We start from the raw sequence: 18,834 nt of genomic DNA, 5'->3' as shown, positions 1-18,834 counted from the left end.
CACTTAACCAGCTGAGCCACCCAGGTGCCCCCATACACTTTAAATATCTTAAGTTACCCTTCAAAATTATGTAGTGAGAGAGAGACTATAGCATCAGTCTATAACAGTATGTTCTCAGATATTATTTGGGAGATAATTCTTTTTTGGTGAAGAAGTCAAGGAGATACTTTTGCCAACATTGTTACTAAGTAGGAAAAGTCATTTTTAAGAAAAATGTTGAGTCTAAGTGACTCTACAGTGGTCTGGATTGAATTCAGACAATTATAATTTGCAACCATGCTTTAGAATGACCAAATCCAGTGTTGCTCAGTGGTGGGCACTATCATTACTATGTTTCTTTCAGTCACAATTAATTATCAGGTGGAAGGATTATAAATTATTATATTGTCCTTGTTCAATGCTCATGAGTATTTTAGCAAATAGTAAGGACAAAAGATTAAAGATACAATACAAGTGTATAATGAAAATTTGAATACTTGTCCTATAATGTACAAATGGTTAGCATATTACATATTATTTCAAACTGAAATAAAACCAGTGCTCATACTATATTACTTATCTTTCTTTAAATTTTCTTCTAATATTTACTTTTGAGAGAGAGAGTGTGTGAGCTAGTGGGGAGGGGGTGCAGAGAGAGAGGGAGGTACAGAATCTGAGGCAGGCTCCGGGCTCTGAGCTGTCAGCAAAGAGCCCGATGTGGGGCTCGAACACACAAATGACGAGATCATGACCTGAGCTGAATTTGGATGCCTAACTGAATGAGCCACCCAGGTGCCCCTATCTTTTTTAAATTTTTATAAACTTTCATAACTTGTCATACTATTTATCCAAATATCTTTCCACATAAATGATTCTTAAAGGTATTTCTTTCTCCTTTCTCCATAAGAGGAAGGAAAACAAGGGGGTTAAACATAATGGTTTAATAATACACCATAATAATTTTTGATTATAATTTTTCATTTATTTTCAAAAATATACAAATAATACATTTCAAATAATGTCGGCCTTAAAACAACATCTTTTGGTAGAGACCAACTGTGCTCTGTATAAGAAGATGATGTTATTGATCCATCTATAGGATAATACAACAACTATAATGTGTTGAGTGCTTATTATCCACCAGATACGTTTTACTGCTTTACCTGAATCAATGCCTTGAGTTCTTAAAACAGTCTTGTGAAAAAGGTACCACATTAATATCCATTTTACAGGTGAGGAAATTGAGACATAGAGCATTTAAATCATTCACCCAAAGCTCAACTAAAAATTAAGGGATCCAAAATTTGAATCTAGGGAAACAGGACCCAGAGATATGAGCCAATGGCGTTGAATCTAAGCTGTATCTGCAAACCCCAACCCCCCCCCCCTCAGTACTTGACTACAGAGGAATGGTTTGACCTACTTGATTCTCATCATTTCAGTAGACCCTCTTTCTGAACATAAGACCTGGTTACATTTAACAGTCTGTGGCCATGAGGCCATTATCTACAGACACAGAGGGAGGGAAATGTCTAGTGCTCTTGTGATAACATCTGGCATTTGGAGTCATGAAGAGATAAATCTTTATCTCCTTCACTTTTCTCCTTTGCTCCCCTTTCTGAAGCTTATTCCAACTTGTCTTGTCCTATTTTGATTTTTTTAAAAAAATACTGTCATAAAAAATATAATAGAGGGTTTTGGGTTAAGGTTAGGCTCCAAAATGACTTAAGTGATGGGGATAGAGTACAAAAGAAATATTTGAAGTCAGATAATGTTGATCTGTAGTGGAATATTCTTGTCACATTCTCATCACATCATCCATCCATTAAGAACAAAAAAAAAAAACTGAGTAAAACATGATTCATAATCAACCTCCCAAAGTCATCTGCAATATCTTCTAAAATTTTTATTTAAATTTCAGTAACACAGTGTAATATTAGTTTCAGGTGTATAGTTTAGTGATTCAACACTTACATACAACACCTGGTGCTCATCACCAATGTCAACTGCAATATTTTCAACAAAAAAGTCTTTTCAACAAAAAATCACTATTTCTGTTTTTTTTCTTTTCTGTATCCCCAAATACTTTATTTATAATATTTTAGTCCTTATTTAATCTTCCTAGGTGTCCTACTAAGTTATTAAATTATAAACTCCTTGAAAAGAGAAAACATACCTTAATTATTGCTGGATTTCTTGCAATTCTCAACAGGATGATTTATACATACAATGTGTCCAGTAAATGTTTTACTGAATTAAAGTGTAAAGCAGTTTTAGGGGCACCAGTTTTAGGGGTGGCTCAGTCGCTTAAGCATCCAAATCTTGGTTTTGGCTCAGGTCATGATCTTATGGTTTGTGGGACTGAGCCCTGTGACGGGGTTCCGTGCTGAGACTGCAGAGCCTGCTTGGGATTCTCTCTCTCCTTCTCTCTCTCTACCCCTCCCCTGTGTGTTCTCTCTCTCTCTCTCAAAATAAATAAGCATTAAACAAAACAAAGTGTAAAGCTTTTTAAAAGACTGCCACGTTCTGATCTTTTATTAAAACAATTGTAATCAAAAATGTGGACCTTGGGTGGAAAGTATCTTCATACCTCTGAACTAGTTAGAAACACACGTTCTGTTCAATCAGAATCTCTGGGACAGGGCCCAGGAATATATGTTTAACTAGCTCTTTAGGTGATCTTTATGCCCTCTAAAGCTAGAGAAAGATGGTTTAACAATGTATTTCACATTGATTACTTATTATAAAAGGCAATGCATATCAAATCTACAGATGGCCCCAAAGCTAGGAATGATAACCAACAGACACAATATTATTTGAGAAGGAAAAAAAATATAATTCTGCAAACTACAACAATTGATGTACCTAACAGAATAATTTTGTTTGTTTGTTTGTTTTCACATTTATTTTTGAGAGATGGAGACAGCATGAACAGGGGCGGGGCGGAGAGAGAGGGAGACACAGGATCTGAGGCAGGCTCCAGGCTCTGAGCTGTCAGCACAGCACCTGACACGGGTCTCGAACTCACGAACTGCGAGATCATGACCTGAGCCGAACTCGGATGCTTAACCGGCTGAGCCACCAAGGCACCCCCAGAATCATATTTAACATGGATAAATATAAGGCCATTCTACCTTAACCATGCATTGATTCAACAGCACCTGTATATCAAATGTTATGCGGGATAATGGAATGGATACAAATATATTTCCTGCCTTACAGGAGGAAATTTTAGGCTAAAGAGACAGCTATCTACACAAATAATTGGAAACACAGTAAAATAATTGTGCCAGTTACTAAGCTATTGTCTCTCAGTTTTAACGCCCACCCTTGTAATGCTTGGGCTGGGACTCTGCAGACCACATTTCTGGTTTGGCAGCTGGCTCCCTGTTAAACGCTTTGAGTGGAATGCTGAAGGAAGGTTGGAAGGCTAGAAAAAGAACGAACATGCTGTTTCCTCCTTGCTCCCATTGGCTTTCTGTTGCTGTCAGTGTCTTCCCATCTTCGTTACTTCACCCTACTGTGGCGGCGCGTTCCAGTAGCCGCAGCTGAATCCACTTTGCAGTTTTTCCAATACTTCTAGAAACAGCCTCTTTTACATCTCTCCAGAAACATCAAAATCCAGTGGGCTAGTGCCCTCTCCTCAGAGGTCTGAATTCCAGCCCCTCAAGGTCTCTCTCTTGAGCTGAGAGCTGGCACTGAATCAGAGGCCCTCATCAAAGCTTCTATGTTGAATTGACTGGCCTCTCTTCTGTTTCTCTAGCCAGCAGATGGTAGTTTCTTCAAGTAATTGCTACTTCCATGATGACTTTGTGTTCCATATTTTCCTTTATTCCTATATCAGCCTCAGGCCTAGTAACAATTTATTATATTAAGTTACCCCTGTTAGAATAACTGGTGAATATTTTCTCTCCCCACTGGACATTCACCAATCCAATAAGTGATAGTAGGATATTGACTATAAAATGGTTAAACAGCAACCCCCTAAATTGTTTACATAAGGGAGTCTGTGTAACTGATTTGGCCTAAGACTCACAACAATTGAGTTTTGGGCCAGTTGAGAAGACACTTTCAGTTTTGACCTCAGTTTGGAAATTGCTTTTGTTTTCCAAATGTAGAAAACACCCATATGATAGTCAATGTATCACAGGTGAAACAAAGAGGCAGCTATTTGATGTTCTAATACATAAAGGGGAAATAAGAGAAGAAACAGGTTTATCTTGTGTTTTTTCACAGAGCTAACGCTGAATGAATGAGACTGGCTGGTTAGCTAAATTGGTTAGGGTGTGCTACTAATAAACTTGAACTAACAAGTTGAAGTGAGAAGAAAGATCCTTCTAAAAGTCAACCCTATCTAAAGATAAAATGGACTTCTGAGGAAGGAGGAAATAAATGTTCCAGTACAGTTTGAGAAACTATTATTTGACACTATTGTATGGCGACATTCTTCAACAGGAAAGGTCACTGAATTGATTGATGGCTTATTATACTAGTGTTCTATGACGGTGTAATTGGTGTATTAGTTTCATTATGCCCTTTGCCAGTAAAAAAAAAAAAAAGTTGCTTAAAATGCATTAAAGATGCAAAAAGAAGTTAGGTAAGAGAGCAGATTGGACTAAATGCTTACTTCACCATAAAATTCATATGTTGAAACCTAATGTACAATGTCATGGTATTAGGAGATGGGAACTTTGGGAGGTGATTAGGTCATGAGGGTGGCATCCTCATGAGTGAGATTACTGCCTTATAAAAGAGAGCCCAGAGAACTCACAGCTGTCCTGGAACCAGAAAGTGGGCTCTCATCAGATGCTGAATTTGCTTGCTGGCACCCTAAGCTTGGACTTCTCAGGTTCCAGAACTGTGAGAAATAAATATCTGTTCCTTACAAATCATTTAACCTATGGTAATTTTTTATAAAGTAGTCTGAATAGACTAAGACAGGGAGTAAGGTAAGAGAAGGGTTTTGGAACATGTAATTGACTGAAGCCTGCGTTGGTGGTAAGGTACTAGAACAGGGCAATGTATTAGGAAACTAATTGTAAAGACTCAGGCAAATAGGCTGGAAAAAAATCATTCCTATCCCTGGCCCCTTTAATACTAGTACTAAGCAAGGTCAAAAACCCCTGCAGCTGAGATTTTGTCCTTGTCTCAGGTTTCATAGACCCTGTTGAAATACTGTTCCAGAACAGCATGTACACATGAAAAGTGCTTATCTGCGAGATGGTTACATTTTCAGTCTCATTTTTTTTAAAGTTTGTTAAGATATTAGCAATAAATTTGAAACTTTGTGTTTTATTGGAACATGATACAAAAGGCTATTGACATTTTTAACAAGAATATTATAAAATTTTCTAAATATCATCATCAGCCATGACAACAGCACAGATTACTGGAATTCATCTCTTTAAAAATTTACCCAAACCTAATAAATAGACAGCAACAAGGGTTCTTAGTGTTTATGAGATATTAGAAACACATGGATCCAATCTCTGTAAATGATGTAAAAATTACAATTTTATATAAGATTGGCAAGTGGGATGAATTAGAAAAACCTGTTGAAGGTTTTTGACACAGTAATTTTATAGCTTTCATGTGTAAATATAATAGAAAGGGTGGATTCATATTTATGGGAATTGTATTATTATTATTTTGCTTTATCTGGCCAATCCTAAAAAGTGTATATCAAAATGGGAGGGAGGAAATCATATTAACTCTTTGTCTAAGCTATGCAAAATATTCCATTATTTAGAATACATAGATGTTTAATGTCACTTAGATCCTAATGTTTAATGAACTAAGCTTTCGTTTCATATCTCATATTCATAAATATATGATCATTGACACATTTAGTTTTTTCAAAATTAGTGTGTATAGGTGGGATCAGATTACTTCTATGTGTAAGAAATAACAAAATTCCTATTGAGGCAGGACATAGATATGACAAGGACTCTGTTTTTTAAAATTACATTTAGCATTATTTTTTTTGTAAAAATCTTGTCATCCTGCGATGCCTTTGCCTGTAGGTGGAGATCCAGCATGAACAATTACTTACTTAGATGCACATTTGACTATATTGGTCATTTTACCATATATCATTCCCAATAAAATGATAGAATACAAATACTTTTCCAGACTTGTATAGAGAGCTAAATCATGGTAATAAGTGAGGAGCTTTTTAAATCTCCTATGTCAATGGTTAAAGTAGGCATCACTTGATAAGGTCTGTATACTTCAGTGAATCTGAAAATGTCTATTCTCTTAAGACAATACAAGTACAATAAAAATGGATTGTTTTTCACTTTTTGATGGGTTCTGATTACAAAAGTATCAAACATGTTTACTTCTCAATGGGAGATCCGGTTTCCATGGGGACCAAAGCAACCTCATCTGCTGTTTTGCAGACCATGCTCTATGTACCACCTCCACTTTGGCAGGACTGGAGAGTGGCTGAACACAGCTACCCTGGCAAGTGTGCACAGCCATCTATACAGGTTCTCCTCATGTTCCACCCCCTTCCAACAACAGAACCCAGGAGGGGGCTTCAAGGATGTGCAGCTTTCCTCCCACTTTCAAGTTGCATCACTTGTGATGCTCTTTGAAACTGGAACATTCTACATGATGATGATAAACATCCGCCATGTGTCACAATGTTTCTTCAAGTTAAGTGTCAAATTATCTGGCAATACAAATAGGTGCCTATTATTATTATTTTTTTTTACTGTTGTAATGCCTTAATTACAGATTCAGCACAGATCAATGGTATTTATTACACGGATTGATCAAATATCTATCATGTACTGGCAATTTTCCCTATTTTGTATATGCCTACTACTGATTCATGTGTTCATAATGCCCTTAATACCAGTTTGCTATATTTCAAGCATTGTACTAAGCATGAGGGGTATAGAAATAAGTAAGACAGAGTTCTTAGTCTCAGAATGTTACTCTCTTATAGCTCAGAATCTAGAGGAGATAAATTACCAGAAGAGGTGTTTGCGAATCACTGTGATAAGTTTAATGGTTTGATACTTGCCATAGAAGGGACCCCAGTCTCATCCTGCAGCATTAAGGAAGCCAAAGAAGGCTTCCTAAAGAGCTTGCTCAATGAATCAGTATAAATTAACATAGTGAAGAGGCAGCAGCTTGAAGCATCAAATGAAAGTAAGAAACTGCAGTTGCTGGTTTAGGAGCCAGAATCAATTCTGTGCCTGATGGAAAACTAGGATGGTAATGAATGGCAAAAGCAGTGATACGGAGTCTGGTCATCAGTCCTCCTTATGATATGTTAGAAATTGAAGTTTTATCCAAAGCCATTTAAGAAATATAAAGAGAATATATAAAGAGGACAATTTGTCAGTTTTGTGTTTTTGAGTAATTATTCTTTTTTAAAATTTTTTTTAATGTTTATTTATTTTTGAGACAGAGAGAGACAGAGCATGAATGGGGGAGGATCAGAGAGAGAGGGAGACACAGAATCCGAAACAGGCTCCAGGCTCTGAGCGGTCAGCACAGAGCCTGACGTGGGGCTCGAACTCACCGGCCGCGAGATCATGACCTGAGCCGAAGTCGGCTGCTTAACCGACTGAGCCACCCAGGCGCCCCAGAGTAATTATTCTTAAGACTTCATGGAATATGTATTTGAAGAAATGAGACAGTTGAATAAATGAATAGTCTTTTTTTTTTTCTGGGTCAAAACACAGCCTTGATGAATGTTGGAATCAAAACCTTTAACATCTAAAATTCAGTATTTCACTGACTGCAATTCATGTGCTGTCATTAAGATAGATGTTACATTTTTATTTATTTGTATTTAGCTTAGAAGAGAGAATAGGTGGAGAATGACATACTAGCAAGCCTGCTGATATGTAAAAGTCTCTGGTGTTTCTTGGGTCAGTGGCGGAAACTGAGCCAATGGACAAATGATACAGGGAGTCCAGAACCTTCTCCAAATTTAAGCTTTCCAGTAGATGACCAAAAATATGGTGAGTTACCCACTATTAGAAATAGAAAGTTAGAAAAAAAAAGTAGGAGGGTAGAAACCTGAAGCTTTGAAGGAACTCAGAGATCATTAGTTCATTTCTCTTATTTTACAGAATGCAACTAAAAGTCAAAAAGGTGAAGTGATTTAATCTAAATCAAGCAGGGATCGGCATTGCTTTTTGTTCAGAGTGCTCTCTGCATAGTCACACAAAGTATGGGTAAGTACAACAGATGTAAAACGACAATTTTGGGTACTGAGAGTGAATATGAGTTATATGCTTTATGTGGTCCTATCTCAAGAATCAATGGTTTTTGTTTTTAAGGAAGTGTTCCATTCTGACTCCTCTCAAGGTGGAGTTAATACATTTGAAATAACCACATTTTTCCCACTACCTTATTCCTGTTACCTTTCTACACTCTACTATTTTTAGCTTATTGGAAGTTTAGAATTCTATTTAGTAAATATTGAGGGCCCATATTAAGATAGTTTCTCTTTTCTAGAGGAAGGTATAGATAAGTAATGTAATCATATATTATTAAAACAACTTAAAAGTTATTCCTCAGGAAATATACTTTAGACCACTCTGCTAGTCATTTACAGCAATATTTTGTAATAGTGCAAGTAACAATGCAAGCAGAACTATTAACTTAAAAACCAAGCCATTCATTAAGAGAATAAAAAAAAAATGGATGAAAATATTAAGTTTCTTGAAAACTAAAAAAATACCTGATAAAATGAAAACCAGTGATCATGAGTTGTTTAAGAGAGAACCTTAAGAAGTGTTTTGGCAAATGTTAGAATTTAAATGAAAAAGTAAAGCATTTGTCTTTCATCTGAAATAGTAATAACCATTATTCAATATTTCAAGTTACAAAATGTGTGGACATTTGTGTGTGGGGGGGTGCCATTCAGTTCAGTCTTGGGCAATTGAAATGGCTAAATAACACCCATATGGTAAACAGCTTGGTACGCCCAGGATAAAGGAAAAGGTGTTGGCAGTGAATCTGTGAAGGAGGCATTATTATTTTCACTCATAGAGGTGATGTAAATATCTAGCTTCCAAGGCTTTATTTCTTTTCTCTAGTTTTTTTCCCTTCTTTTCTTTCTTTGTGTTAATATGTTAGACCTTGGCCGTGTTTTCATAGAATGAAATATTTTTCAATACTAAATGTTCATGCCCACCCACCTTGTTTCAAATTAGTTGGCTTGGAGGGTGATGGAAGACAACCTAAATATTTAGTTTTATGTATCAAGAATCATTTGCCATTATAGAAGAGATGAAAAAAACATAAAATCTGATTTCTATCTGACAAAACTTTCCATTCTTTGTAGGGCATCATGACATACGTGAAGCAAAGAGAATTTGATAATAGTAGTTATCATATTAACTGTTAACATATTATGAATATTTATTATCTGCCAGTGCTCCCTTTTAGTAATTTCCATACACTGTTGAATAGATTTTACTTCATTCCCATAATAAATCTATGAAATTAGCATTATGATTATGCTAATCTTACAGATGTAGAAATTGGAGAACAGAGAGTGTAAGTAATTTTAAATCCAAGCAAAATCTTGCTTCACAGCTTGTAACTGCAATGGTATGCCTTTATGTAGTAAGATAGCCATGTTTTTTATATTTTGTTCAACACTTCACAAGCTGTGGGACTAGGAAAGACATTAAAGACCATGATGTCTGTGATGGGCATGAAGAGCTCAGAATTCGGAGTCAGGATGAGTCAGCTTCAAATCTCCTTCTGCCAGTGGTGTGAAGTACATAGCTTCTGTAAGCCTCACTTCATCTATAAAATGACCACCTCACTCCCCGGACAGTGTTATTTTGAGGATTAAAAGAGATTATACATGTAATGCACTTAGCTAACAGCAACCATGTGGTATGCTTTCAATAAATGCGTACTGCTATTTTTTTTTTTTACAGCAAAGGTTTAGTGTCTAAAGAGAATATATTTTGACAGACCAATGATCTTCATTTAAACAGAAGGAAGTTTCATGTATCAAATAATTTTTGAGGCTTTCCTTTTGAAGTAAAAGATGAACATTAAAAAATGTTCATTTTGGAATTCAGTTGTACATGTACCTAACTCTGGTGCAATGTAATAATTTCAGTTATAAATTTCTTAGGCTAGAGACTTCAGACTGAAGTTTATCAAAAAGAAACAGTGAATTATTTGCCTATGTTATATAAAGCAATGTTTTTGAACACACACCCTCAGACTAACTTGAGGGGCCATAAATATTAAACCTATGTGATATCTGTAACTCTTGTGTTTACATGGAACTTATTTGACTTTTCAATGGAACTTTTTTTTTCAATTAGATGTCAATCCTAGAAGAGATTCTTAATAATTTCCCTGTGATAGAAATACTTATGTTTTATTTTTATATACCAGGAATCAAAACTTTAAAAATCTCACAGAAAGTTGAGCTTACCTCTCCATTTTTAACATGTTTTGAAATATAACATGTTAATGTTATACACTTCAAAAGTAATACACTTTTGAAGACAAATAATATTCATTATTGAAAACTACTTAAATCACATGACACAATAACATCTTTAAAACATTGTCTCATATTTTTAATGAATTTTTAGACATTTTAAGAAAGCACATTTAGGGTGTAACAGGTAATGATGTCTGTAATACAGGAGTAACTTCTAAAAATGTAACAAAGAAGTAAGCATTATATTTAATGGGAATAGTGTGTCATAGTCAATCTGAACATGAACTGTCTCTAAAAAGATAGTTCATAAATATGTTAAAAAAATAAAAAAATTGAGAGTAGGGCCAATGCATTGCCTAAACAGAAAAAAATAAAACATTCCATTTTTGCTTTATTAGAGTATAGGCTTTTTAATACATTTTACATTTACAGAAAATAAGCTATCACTATCGAAACTATATTTAGACTTAAATATTTACCTTAAAAAGTCAGGGGCTTTCAGAATCCTCTTCCTTTCAACATAGATTTGGAAACTTCAGATAAGTTCTAGTTTCAAGTCTGTGGAAATAAGGGAACCATCACCACATGCAGAACTACCAATCTTATTTAACTAATCTTTTGGATGCATATAGGAGCAGCCCAGGATTTGGTTTGAGACAGCTGGATCCCATGTGTCTTGTTTTCAGTATTTATCACTGGGGTAGACAAGTCTCACCTTGAAATGTGGGCCGAATAGTCTCTTCACTCAGTGAGTAGAGAGGCTATGTGGCAGGGCTGAAATCAATATTTACACATGGCCTGTGAAATCAAATCGGTTTGAAGTTTTCCCTTCATGATATTAGCAATGGTAAAGAATGATTTATCAAGCTCCATAACCACTTGGAATTCGTGAATTTCAAATTAAAATTTGAGTCTTATGTTGCAAACAACTATGTTTGGATTACTATAAAGTTCTCAATCTGGGGTGCATGGAAGGACTTCAGGGGACCAAGGAGCCAGGGACCACAGTGAGATCACCTTCTGTTTCATGTGTATGTGCTTTTTTTTTCTATGAAAAGTGTCCTTAGCTTTCATTACATTCTTAAAGAGATCCAAGAAGACAAAAAGGTAAGAGTCACTACATTGAGGAAGAAGGAATTCTGAATATTCATCACACATTTTAAAGTGGCTTGGAAGAACTGGCCTAAGTTTAAATTTTGTGTGTCAAAAGAAAAAAAAGAAAGATTGTTTTGTAGAGGCTTTCTAAACAGTATTTGGAAATACCCTGATAAGGTGATCTGGGAACCGTTCTTATTTAAAAAAAAAAAAAAATTAATGTTTATTTATTTTTGACAGAGAGAGAGAGAGAGAGAGAGAGCGCGAGCGAGCATGAGCGGGGGAGGGGCAGAGAGCATGAACGGAGAAGGGGCACTTAATATAATGCCTTTTTTTAGAGAGTCTCAGAAGATTCTATATTTTAATTCTCTTCTATATTCTAACATGACTTTATCTTGAGATCAGTTATCAGTGTATATTTCTTAGAAATATATTTTATCTACAGATCACTTATTCAATTCATTCATTCATATGAATAATCATTCATACATATGAACATTTGAAAATGTTCCCCCAAAAAATAAAACAAAAGAAGTATCCCTAAATTTATTGATAACCCTGTTATTAAAAAATGAACTGTATGTCTCCTCCTTTTGAATCTTGAAAGGTATGGAAAAGCTTCAACCAATAGAGTAAAAATGACATATGATTTATGAGGCTGGATCATAAAAGGGCATACAGCTTCCAACTTGTTTGCTGGAACTCTTCTGGAGCCCTGATACATCCTGTAAAAAGTCCAACAATCCAAGAGCCAGCATACTGTGAGGAAGCCAAGCCACATGGAGATGCCACACATGGACACTCAGTCACAGTCCTGTTCTTCAGAATGTCCTGTCCAGGCACCAGACAAGTAAATGAACAAGCCTCCAGATGATGCCGGCCCCCACTTATGAAATCATCCTAGCCTTCAAAACCTCTCAAATGAGGCTCCAGATATGGTAGAGCAGGAACAAGCCACTTCCTCTGTTCTCTGTCTGAATTCCTGAGCTACAAAATCCCTAAGAGTAATGAAATCGTTCTTTTAAGCTGTAACTAAAGTTTAGATTCATGTGCTATATAGCTATTGTAACTGGAACAACTCCAAACTGGGAGGGAAGGAAGGAAGGAAGGAGGGAAGGAAGGAAGGAAGGAAGGAAGGAAGGAAGGAAGGAAGGAAGGAAGGAAGGAAGGAAGAAAATGTGAAAAGGAAAGGAAAAGAAATCCCATGTATTGTATATGCCCTGGCTCCCACCTTCCTTCCAGCCTTCTGTCCAACAGTTCCTTGTTCTGTGGAATCATCCCAATCCTTTGGCAATTTCCCTTATTTATACTGCTGTTGTTTATTGGAAAGCGCTTCCTTATTTTCTTCACTCTATTAAGACTCAGTTTTGCATTGCTAAAGTGATACTTTATTATTTAATCCTTCAGTATCTCTAGCTATATAGTATATTCTTCTTCGGAAGTCTGATAGAACTTTTTACAAATTTTTAAAAATTATTTAATTTATTTGAGAGAGAGAGAGAATGAGACAGAGCGTGAACATGCACATGCACATGCAGGAGTGGAGGGGAACAGAGGCAGAGGGGAAGACAGAGAATCCCAAGCAGTCTTCAAGCTCAGCATGCAGTCCAATGTGGCTTGATCTCATGATCCTGGGATCATGACCTGAAATCAAGTTGGTTGCTCAACTGCCTCGGCCACCCAGGTGCCCCTGAATTCTGATAGAACTTTTTAACCCCACTTTGATATTTTAAACATTCACCAAACATACTTGTTCTTGTTTGTGTGCACACTGAATTTTTCCTAAGACAGAACTTACATGTGATTTAATACCTCACCTACAATAACTAATTCTTTGTAGGTGTTCCATGCTTTGCTAATAATCCAGCATTGCTCTAAATTAGAGTCGTGTCATTGAGGTGCTTGTAGTCTTGAAAAGCTATTAGCAGCTACAATATATATGGAAGTCAAAATGCTCCTCTTGACTATTACCATGTTACTTCCTTTGTCCTTTTATATTTCCTTGTATATCCTTGAATGTTCTCTGCACAAATATTTATTTGATAATAACATATTAGTTTGTGAGCCACCATTGACCCCAACTCCATTTTGTCCTTAAGTTGTTATTCTCCCAAAGATTCTCTAGCTTAGAACAAGAGTTGATTTGACCACCTACATCACCTGACATCAATGAGATACAATCATCATCAAGTTTTCACATAATGAAAACACTATAAAACGGGACCACTTAGGCCCCAAAGAACCATATTCTCTGAGGTACGTATTATGTTTTAAAATTGAAATTTTACTTTATTTTAGATATTATTTATACCCTTCCTTTCAAAAATATTCAAAGGAACAGAAATCAGTTTAATTTTTTAAAATTACTTATATTGTAGTTACAGTAAGTTTTTCTCCCCTTCCCTAAATGACGTACATTTGGCCTTAGGGAGAAATGATGAAAGAGAAGGAAATTTGCATTCACTATATATGCCAGACATTGCTGAGCAAAATCCTATTACTGAATTTATTTGTTTACTGCATTCTTTTAAAGTAACTTTCCTTCAGTTGAAAGAAAGGAGATTCTTAGATAATATCAGATGTTTTTGTGTCTAACCAAAATATAACAAATACTGTTCAAACAGCTGAATCAGTCTATGCATATTACACAAAATGTTGGCTAAATATATGTATTTGATAATTCCATAATTACTGAGAGATAGGCACCCTAAGAAAGAAGTCCTATAACGAGTGTGGGATTAGGCCCTTAACAAGAATCCTTGATATTTGCAGACATCCTGCAGCTCTCTGAATTCCCATTATGTTTTTAATCATAATTGCTTCCCTACCACCCATCTGGGCTGCTATCAACAGAACCTTATGACTTCCAGGGAGGAATAAATACAGAGACAAGTGAATTCTTTGGAAGCTCCAATTCTGCCTTGGTGCAGATTTCTACATAATAAAATAATGGAGTGAAGCATTTAAAAAAAGATTCCACTGAAGCAAGTATCTTTAAATAGATTATTTTCCACAAGGAATCAGTGGGTGCTAATGTTCCCTTGTTGGCTATAAAATCACTGGGGGAGAAATAATAATTATGGCAATCACAGCATAGTTTAACCCTATGAACTTAGAGACAAAGAAAAAATGAAAAAAAAAAAAACAACTTTTAAAAGATCATCTTTAAGAAGGCAACACAATTAAGGTGACCATTCACAGGAGGTTTCCAGCCACTTCACTCTCTCTCCAGAAGGGGCTCCATAGCATCTATGGATACCCTTGAAGGCATAACAATATGCGTTTCTGTTCATGGATTTTAGGGATTGAATATGTTATTAATCAAAAGAGTCTCTGTAGTTTCATTGCTTCTAGAATCTCCTGGGGCATTGTATACAGCTGCATTCAAAGAAAATGAACTGTTATAAACTTGATCATATTCATCCCTTGGGCCCATCTGATTACAAAATTGCCCAATGAGCTGTTACAGTGTTTTCAAGTAATTAGTTAACCCATACATTGTGTTTCTTTCCTTTCTTATTTTTTCTTTCTTTCTTTCTTCTTCCTCTTCTTCCTTTTTTTTTTTTTTTTTGCTTATATTTTACATATTTACTCTTTCTCTAACAGGCTATCTCAGTGTTTGTTGTGCTGCCCAAAACCTCAAATTACATCACTAAAATATGCTTTTTTCCCCCTACCACTTTTATTTTTTTTTATTTTTTATCTTTAAAGTTTTTTTTTAAATGTTCATTTATTTTTGAGAGACAGAACGTGAGTGGGGGAGGAACAGAGACAGAGGGAGACATAGAATTCAAAGCAGACTCCATCCAGGCTCTGAGCTGTTAGCACAGAGCTCAACGTGGGGCTCAAACTCATGGACTGTGAGATCATGACCTGAGCTGAAGTCGGACGCTTAACCGACTGAGCCACCCAGGCGCCCCTCCCTATCACGTTTAATGTGAGGAAAACAAATGGTGCACATTTCTTTTGCCATGTTATTGATTTTAAATCAGAGACATTAAAGAACATCTCTGATTTTAAATCGGAGACATTAAAGGTCCTATTCAGGAACTCAGAAGCGACATTTGACTCTCAGATCATACAATTTCCTAAATCAGTATGTGAAGATTCAAGGGTCTTTCTGAACAAAGATATACTCAAGAATAAAACAGATACTGGGGTGCCTGGTGGTTTAGTCGGTTAAAAGACCAACTCTCGGTTTTAGCTTAGGTCATGACCTCACGGTTCATGAGTTTGAGCCCTGTATCAGGGTCTATGCTGACCGCTTGGAGCCTGCTTAGGTTCTCTTTCACGCTCTCTCTCTGCCCCTCTCCTGACCCCACTCTCTCTCTCTCAAAATAAACAAATAAACATTAAAAAGAGAAACGGATACATTATCAGTAAAAGAGACTGTGTACATACAGAGGATTAAGGTGAATTCTTCAGAAGGTAGATTTCTGCCTTGTTGCTATTTTCTCCATAAAATCATTGACTAACTCATTAAAAAAAAAAAGGACAAGAGAAAAAAAAGACAGAGAAAAAAAGCCTTTCCATGCTACCCGGAGAGGAGTCCATACAGTGTTGTTCTGGGTTCCCATCATAACATGAAGGGAAATTTCCCCGATATCCAAATCCCTGGATGTCCTGCAAAAAAAGAAAGTGGATGTCTTAAAAAATTTTTTTTATTAATATTTATTTATTTTTTAGAGAGAGAGTTCAAGCGGGGAAGGGGCTGAGAGGGGGACACAAGATCGGAGTGGGCTCTGCACTGAGAGCATGGAGCCAGATGTGGGGTTCGAATTCACAACCATGAGATCATGACCTGAGCTGAAGTTGGACGCTCAACCTACTGAGCCACCCAGGTGCCCATGTCCTCAAATTTCTTATAGCAGGATCCCACCTGCGTGGCACCAACCTTGACATCCAAATGGAACAGCACATCTACCAAAGGGAAAGTGGTGGCATTTATATCATAAATCTGAAGAGAACCTGGGAGAAGCTGGTGCTAGCAGCTCCTGCCATGGTTAATTGAACACACAGCCGGTGTCGGTGTGTAACATGCTCCGGGAATACTGGCCTGCGAGCTGTGCTGAAGTTTTCTTTTGCCCCGGAGCCACTCTTGCTGCTGGCTGCTTCACTTCCGGAGCTTTCACTAACCAGATCCAGGCAGCCTTCCGAGAGCGGAGATCTCCCGTGGTTACTGAGTCGAGGGCTGACCACCAGCCTTTCACAGCGGCGTCTCACATGCACCTGCCTACAACTGCTCTGTATAACACACCCTCCTCTGTGTTTTGTGGACACTGTCACCTCACGCAGCAACAGACGGTGGGTTCACCGAGCGAATCTGACGTGCTGGACGCCAGCCCCGGGGAAGTTCTGCGCCTGCGCGCCACCATCTTCTGTGAGCAGCCGCGGGAGGTCACGCCCGGGCTCTACTTCTGCAGAGATACTGACGAATTGAAAAAAAAAAAAAAAAAAAAAAAAAAAAAAGAGCAAGCCTCTGTTGAGAAGGCTGTGACCAAGGAGGAGTTTCAGGGCGAATGGGCTGCTCCAGGTCCTGTGTTCTCTGCTAACGTAATCTGAGGTTGCCGGCCAGTGTAGAGGAGCACAGGTGTCCTCTGTGCTATTCAGCAGTTCCCCGAGGAAGACTGGAGCGAAGACTGGTCTTCAGCTCCCACTATTCAGCCTACTGAATGGGTAAGAGCAACCACTGGTGGTCTTGAACTGTTTCTCCACAGAGCAGAAAATGTAAATAAGGGTGATGAAAAATAAGCAATCTCTTAAAAAAAAAAAAAAAAGGATTCAACAAACGCAAGTGTTATGGACAGAACACCTTCGTGTCCGGCTTCATATGTTGAAGCCCTGTGTCCCCGATGTGACTGTGTTTGGACACAAGGCCCTTAGGGAGGTAATTGAGGTTACATGAGGTCATAAAGGTGGAGTCCTTGTCTCCTAGGGCTGGCATCCTTATAAAAAGAGGAGGAGACACCAGAACTCAACGGCCCTTTCCCACAAGAACAAAGGGAAGACGCCATCTGCAAGCCAGGAAGAGAATCCTCACCAGAAACCAACCCTGATGACACTTGATCTTGGACTTCTGACCTGCAGAACTGTGAGAAAATTAATTTCTGTTGTTTTAAGTCATCCAGTAGGTGGTATTTTGTTATGTCAGCCCTACCAGAGCCATATAACAGTAGGGGGTGAGGGGTAGAAGAAAATATGTACAGTTAACCCTTGAAAAACAAGGGTTTGAACTGCATGAGTCCACTTACATGGAGATATTTTTTGATAAATACAGTGGAGTATTGTAAGTGTATTTTCTCTTCCTTACAATTTTTTTTAAATTTATTTTTTTATTTTGAGAGCGAGATTTGTGGGGAGGGGCAGGGAGAAAAGGAGAGAGAGAATCCCAAGCAGGCTCTGCAGTCATCAGCATGTAACCTGACGTGGGGCTCGAACTCACCAACCTCAAGATCATGACCTGAGCTGAAATCAAGAGTCCTACACTTAACTGACTTAGCCACCCATGCGCCCCTCTTCCTTATGATTTCTTAATGACATTTTCTTTTCTCTAGCCTACTTTATTGCAACACTACAGCATATATTACAGATACAAAAATATGTTAATTGACTTGTTACTAAGACTTCTGGTCAACAAGGCTATTAGTGGCTTAGTTTTTTGGAGAGTCAAAAGTTATATCAGAGTTTTGAAGGCATGTTGGGGGAGTTCTGTTGTCCCTAACCCCTGTGTTATTCAAGGGTCAATTCTAATTTAAAAATAAGTGAATAAAAGTGAGGTAAGAGTCATTAAGTCTTTTAAAAATTCCATTCTTGCCAGGATAATAATAAGAGCAGAGTGCTGCATATTACTGTCTGTTTGAAACAGATCTGCAGTAAAACCAAAGGGTTGTGATACTTACGTGCCACAGAATTTTTCAGAACCCAGTAGACCTCTCAGGTGTCTTTTGACTACCTACAAATGACACCCTCTTTTTCTTTAATGTGCTTTGATTGAGATAGTGCAATGCACAGTGTGAGAATGGCATAAAAGCTCATGGTACATTATGGCTGTTACTGGTTTGGAGAAACCTTGGTGTCTGGGAAGTCATAAGCCACGCAGGGATGATAGATAGATGGTCATTTCATGATGTCACATGGAACAGCACTATCTTCAATATCTTATCAGATGTTCAAGTGGATTTTTATCGAGAGTTAAAAACATTACAATAAATGTTGAGAGTGAGAGTTACAGAACTGTGGAAAAGTTAATAATATGATTGCTAGAGTCTGATTTAATAATATGCAATCCCAATAACATATATTTGAATTCATGGAAA

The 18,834-nt window shown here is 37.2% G+C and overlaps 1 protein-coding gene and 1 long non-coding RNA gene across 4 annotated transcripts in view; one reads left to right on the top strand and one right to left on the bottom strand.

The window, feature by feature from the left end:
- Window positions 1–16,964, bottom strand: part of LOC128315148 (uncharacterized) — an 82,546-nt gene extending 65,582 nt beyond the window's left edge. For both annotated transcript variants that reach the window (XR_008297601.1, XR_008297602.1), the window contains exons 1-2: window positions 16,413–16,964; window positions 10,903–10,981 (exon numbers count right to left, since the gene is read on the bottom strand). This is a non-coding gene — a long non-coding RNA (uncharacterized LOC128315148). The remainder of the gene's footprint in view (window positions 1–10,902; window positions 10,982–16,412) is intronic.
- VGLL3 (vestigial like family member 3) overlaps window positions 16,724–18,834 on the top strand; it is a 144,942-nt gene continuing 142,831 nt past the window's right edge. The window contains exons 1-2 of one of the 2 annotated variants that reach the window (XM_053220698.1): window positions 16,724–17,194; window positions 17,454–17,609. In XM_053220698.1, coding sequence (XP_053076673.1) covers window positions 17,574–17,609 — 36 coding nt within the window. In that variant the 5' untranslated portion in view covers window positions 16,724–17,194; window positions 17,454–17,573. Of the gene's footprint in view, window positions 17,610–18,834 lie in introns of both variants that reach the window. The other variant, XM_053220699.1, reaches the window with a different exon arrangement.

The sequence above is a fragment of the Acinonyx jubatus genome, chromosome C2 (assembly GCF_027475565.1).
Source record: "Acinonyx jubatus isolate Ajub_Pintada_27869175 chromosome C2, VMU_Ajub_asm_v1.0, whole genome shotgun sequence".
In the NCBI taxonomy this organism is placed as follows: domain Eukaryota; kingdom Metazoa; phylum Chordata; class Mammalia; order Carnivora; family Felidae; genus Acinonyx; species Acinonyx jubatus.
Note: the sequence above shows the minus strand (reverse complement) of the source record. Positions and strands in the feature narration are given on the sequence as shown.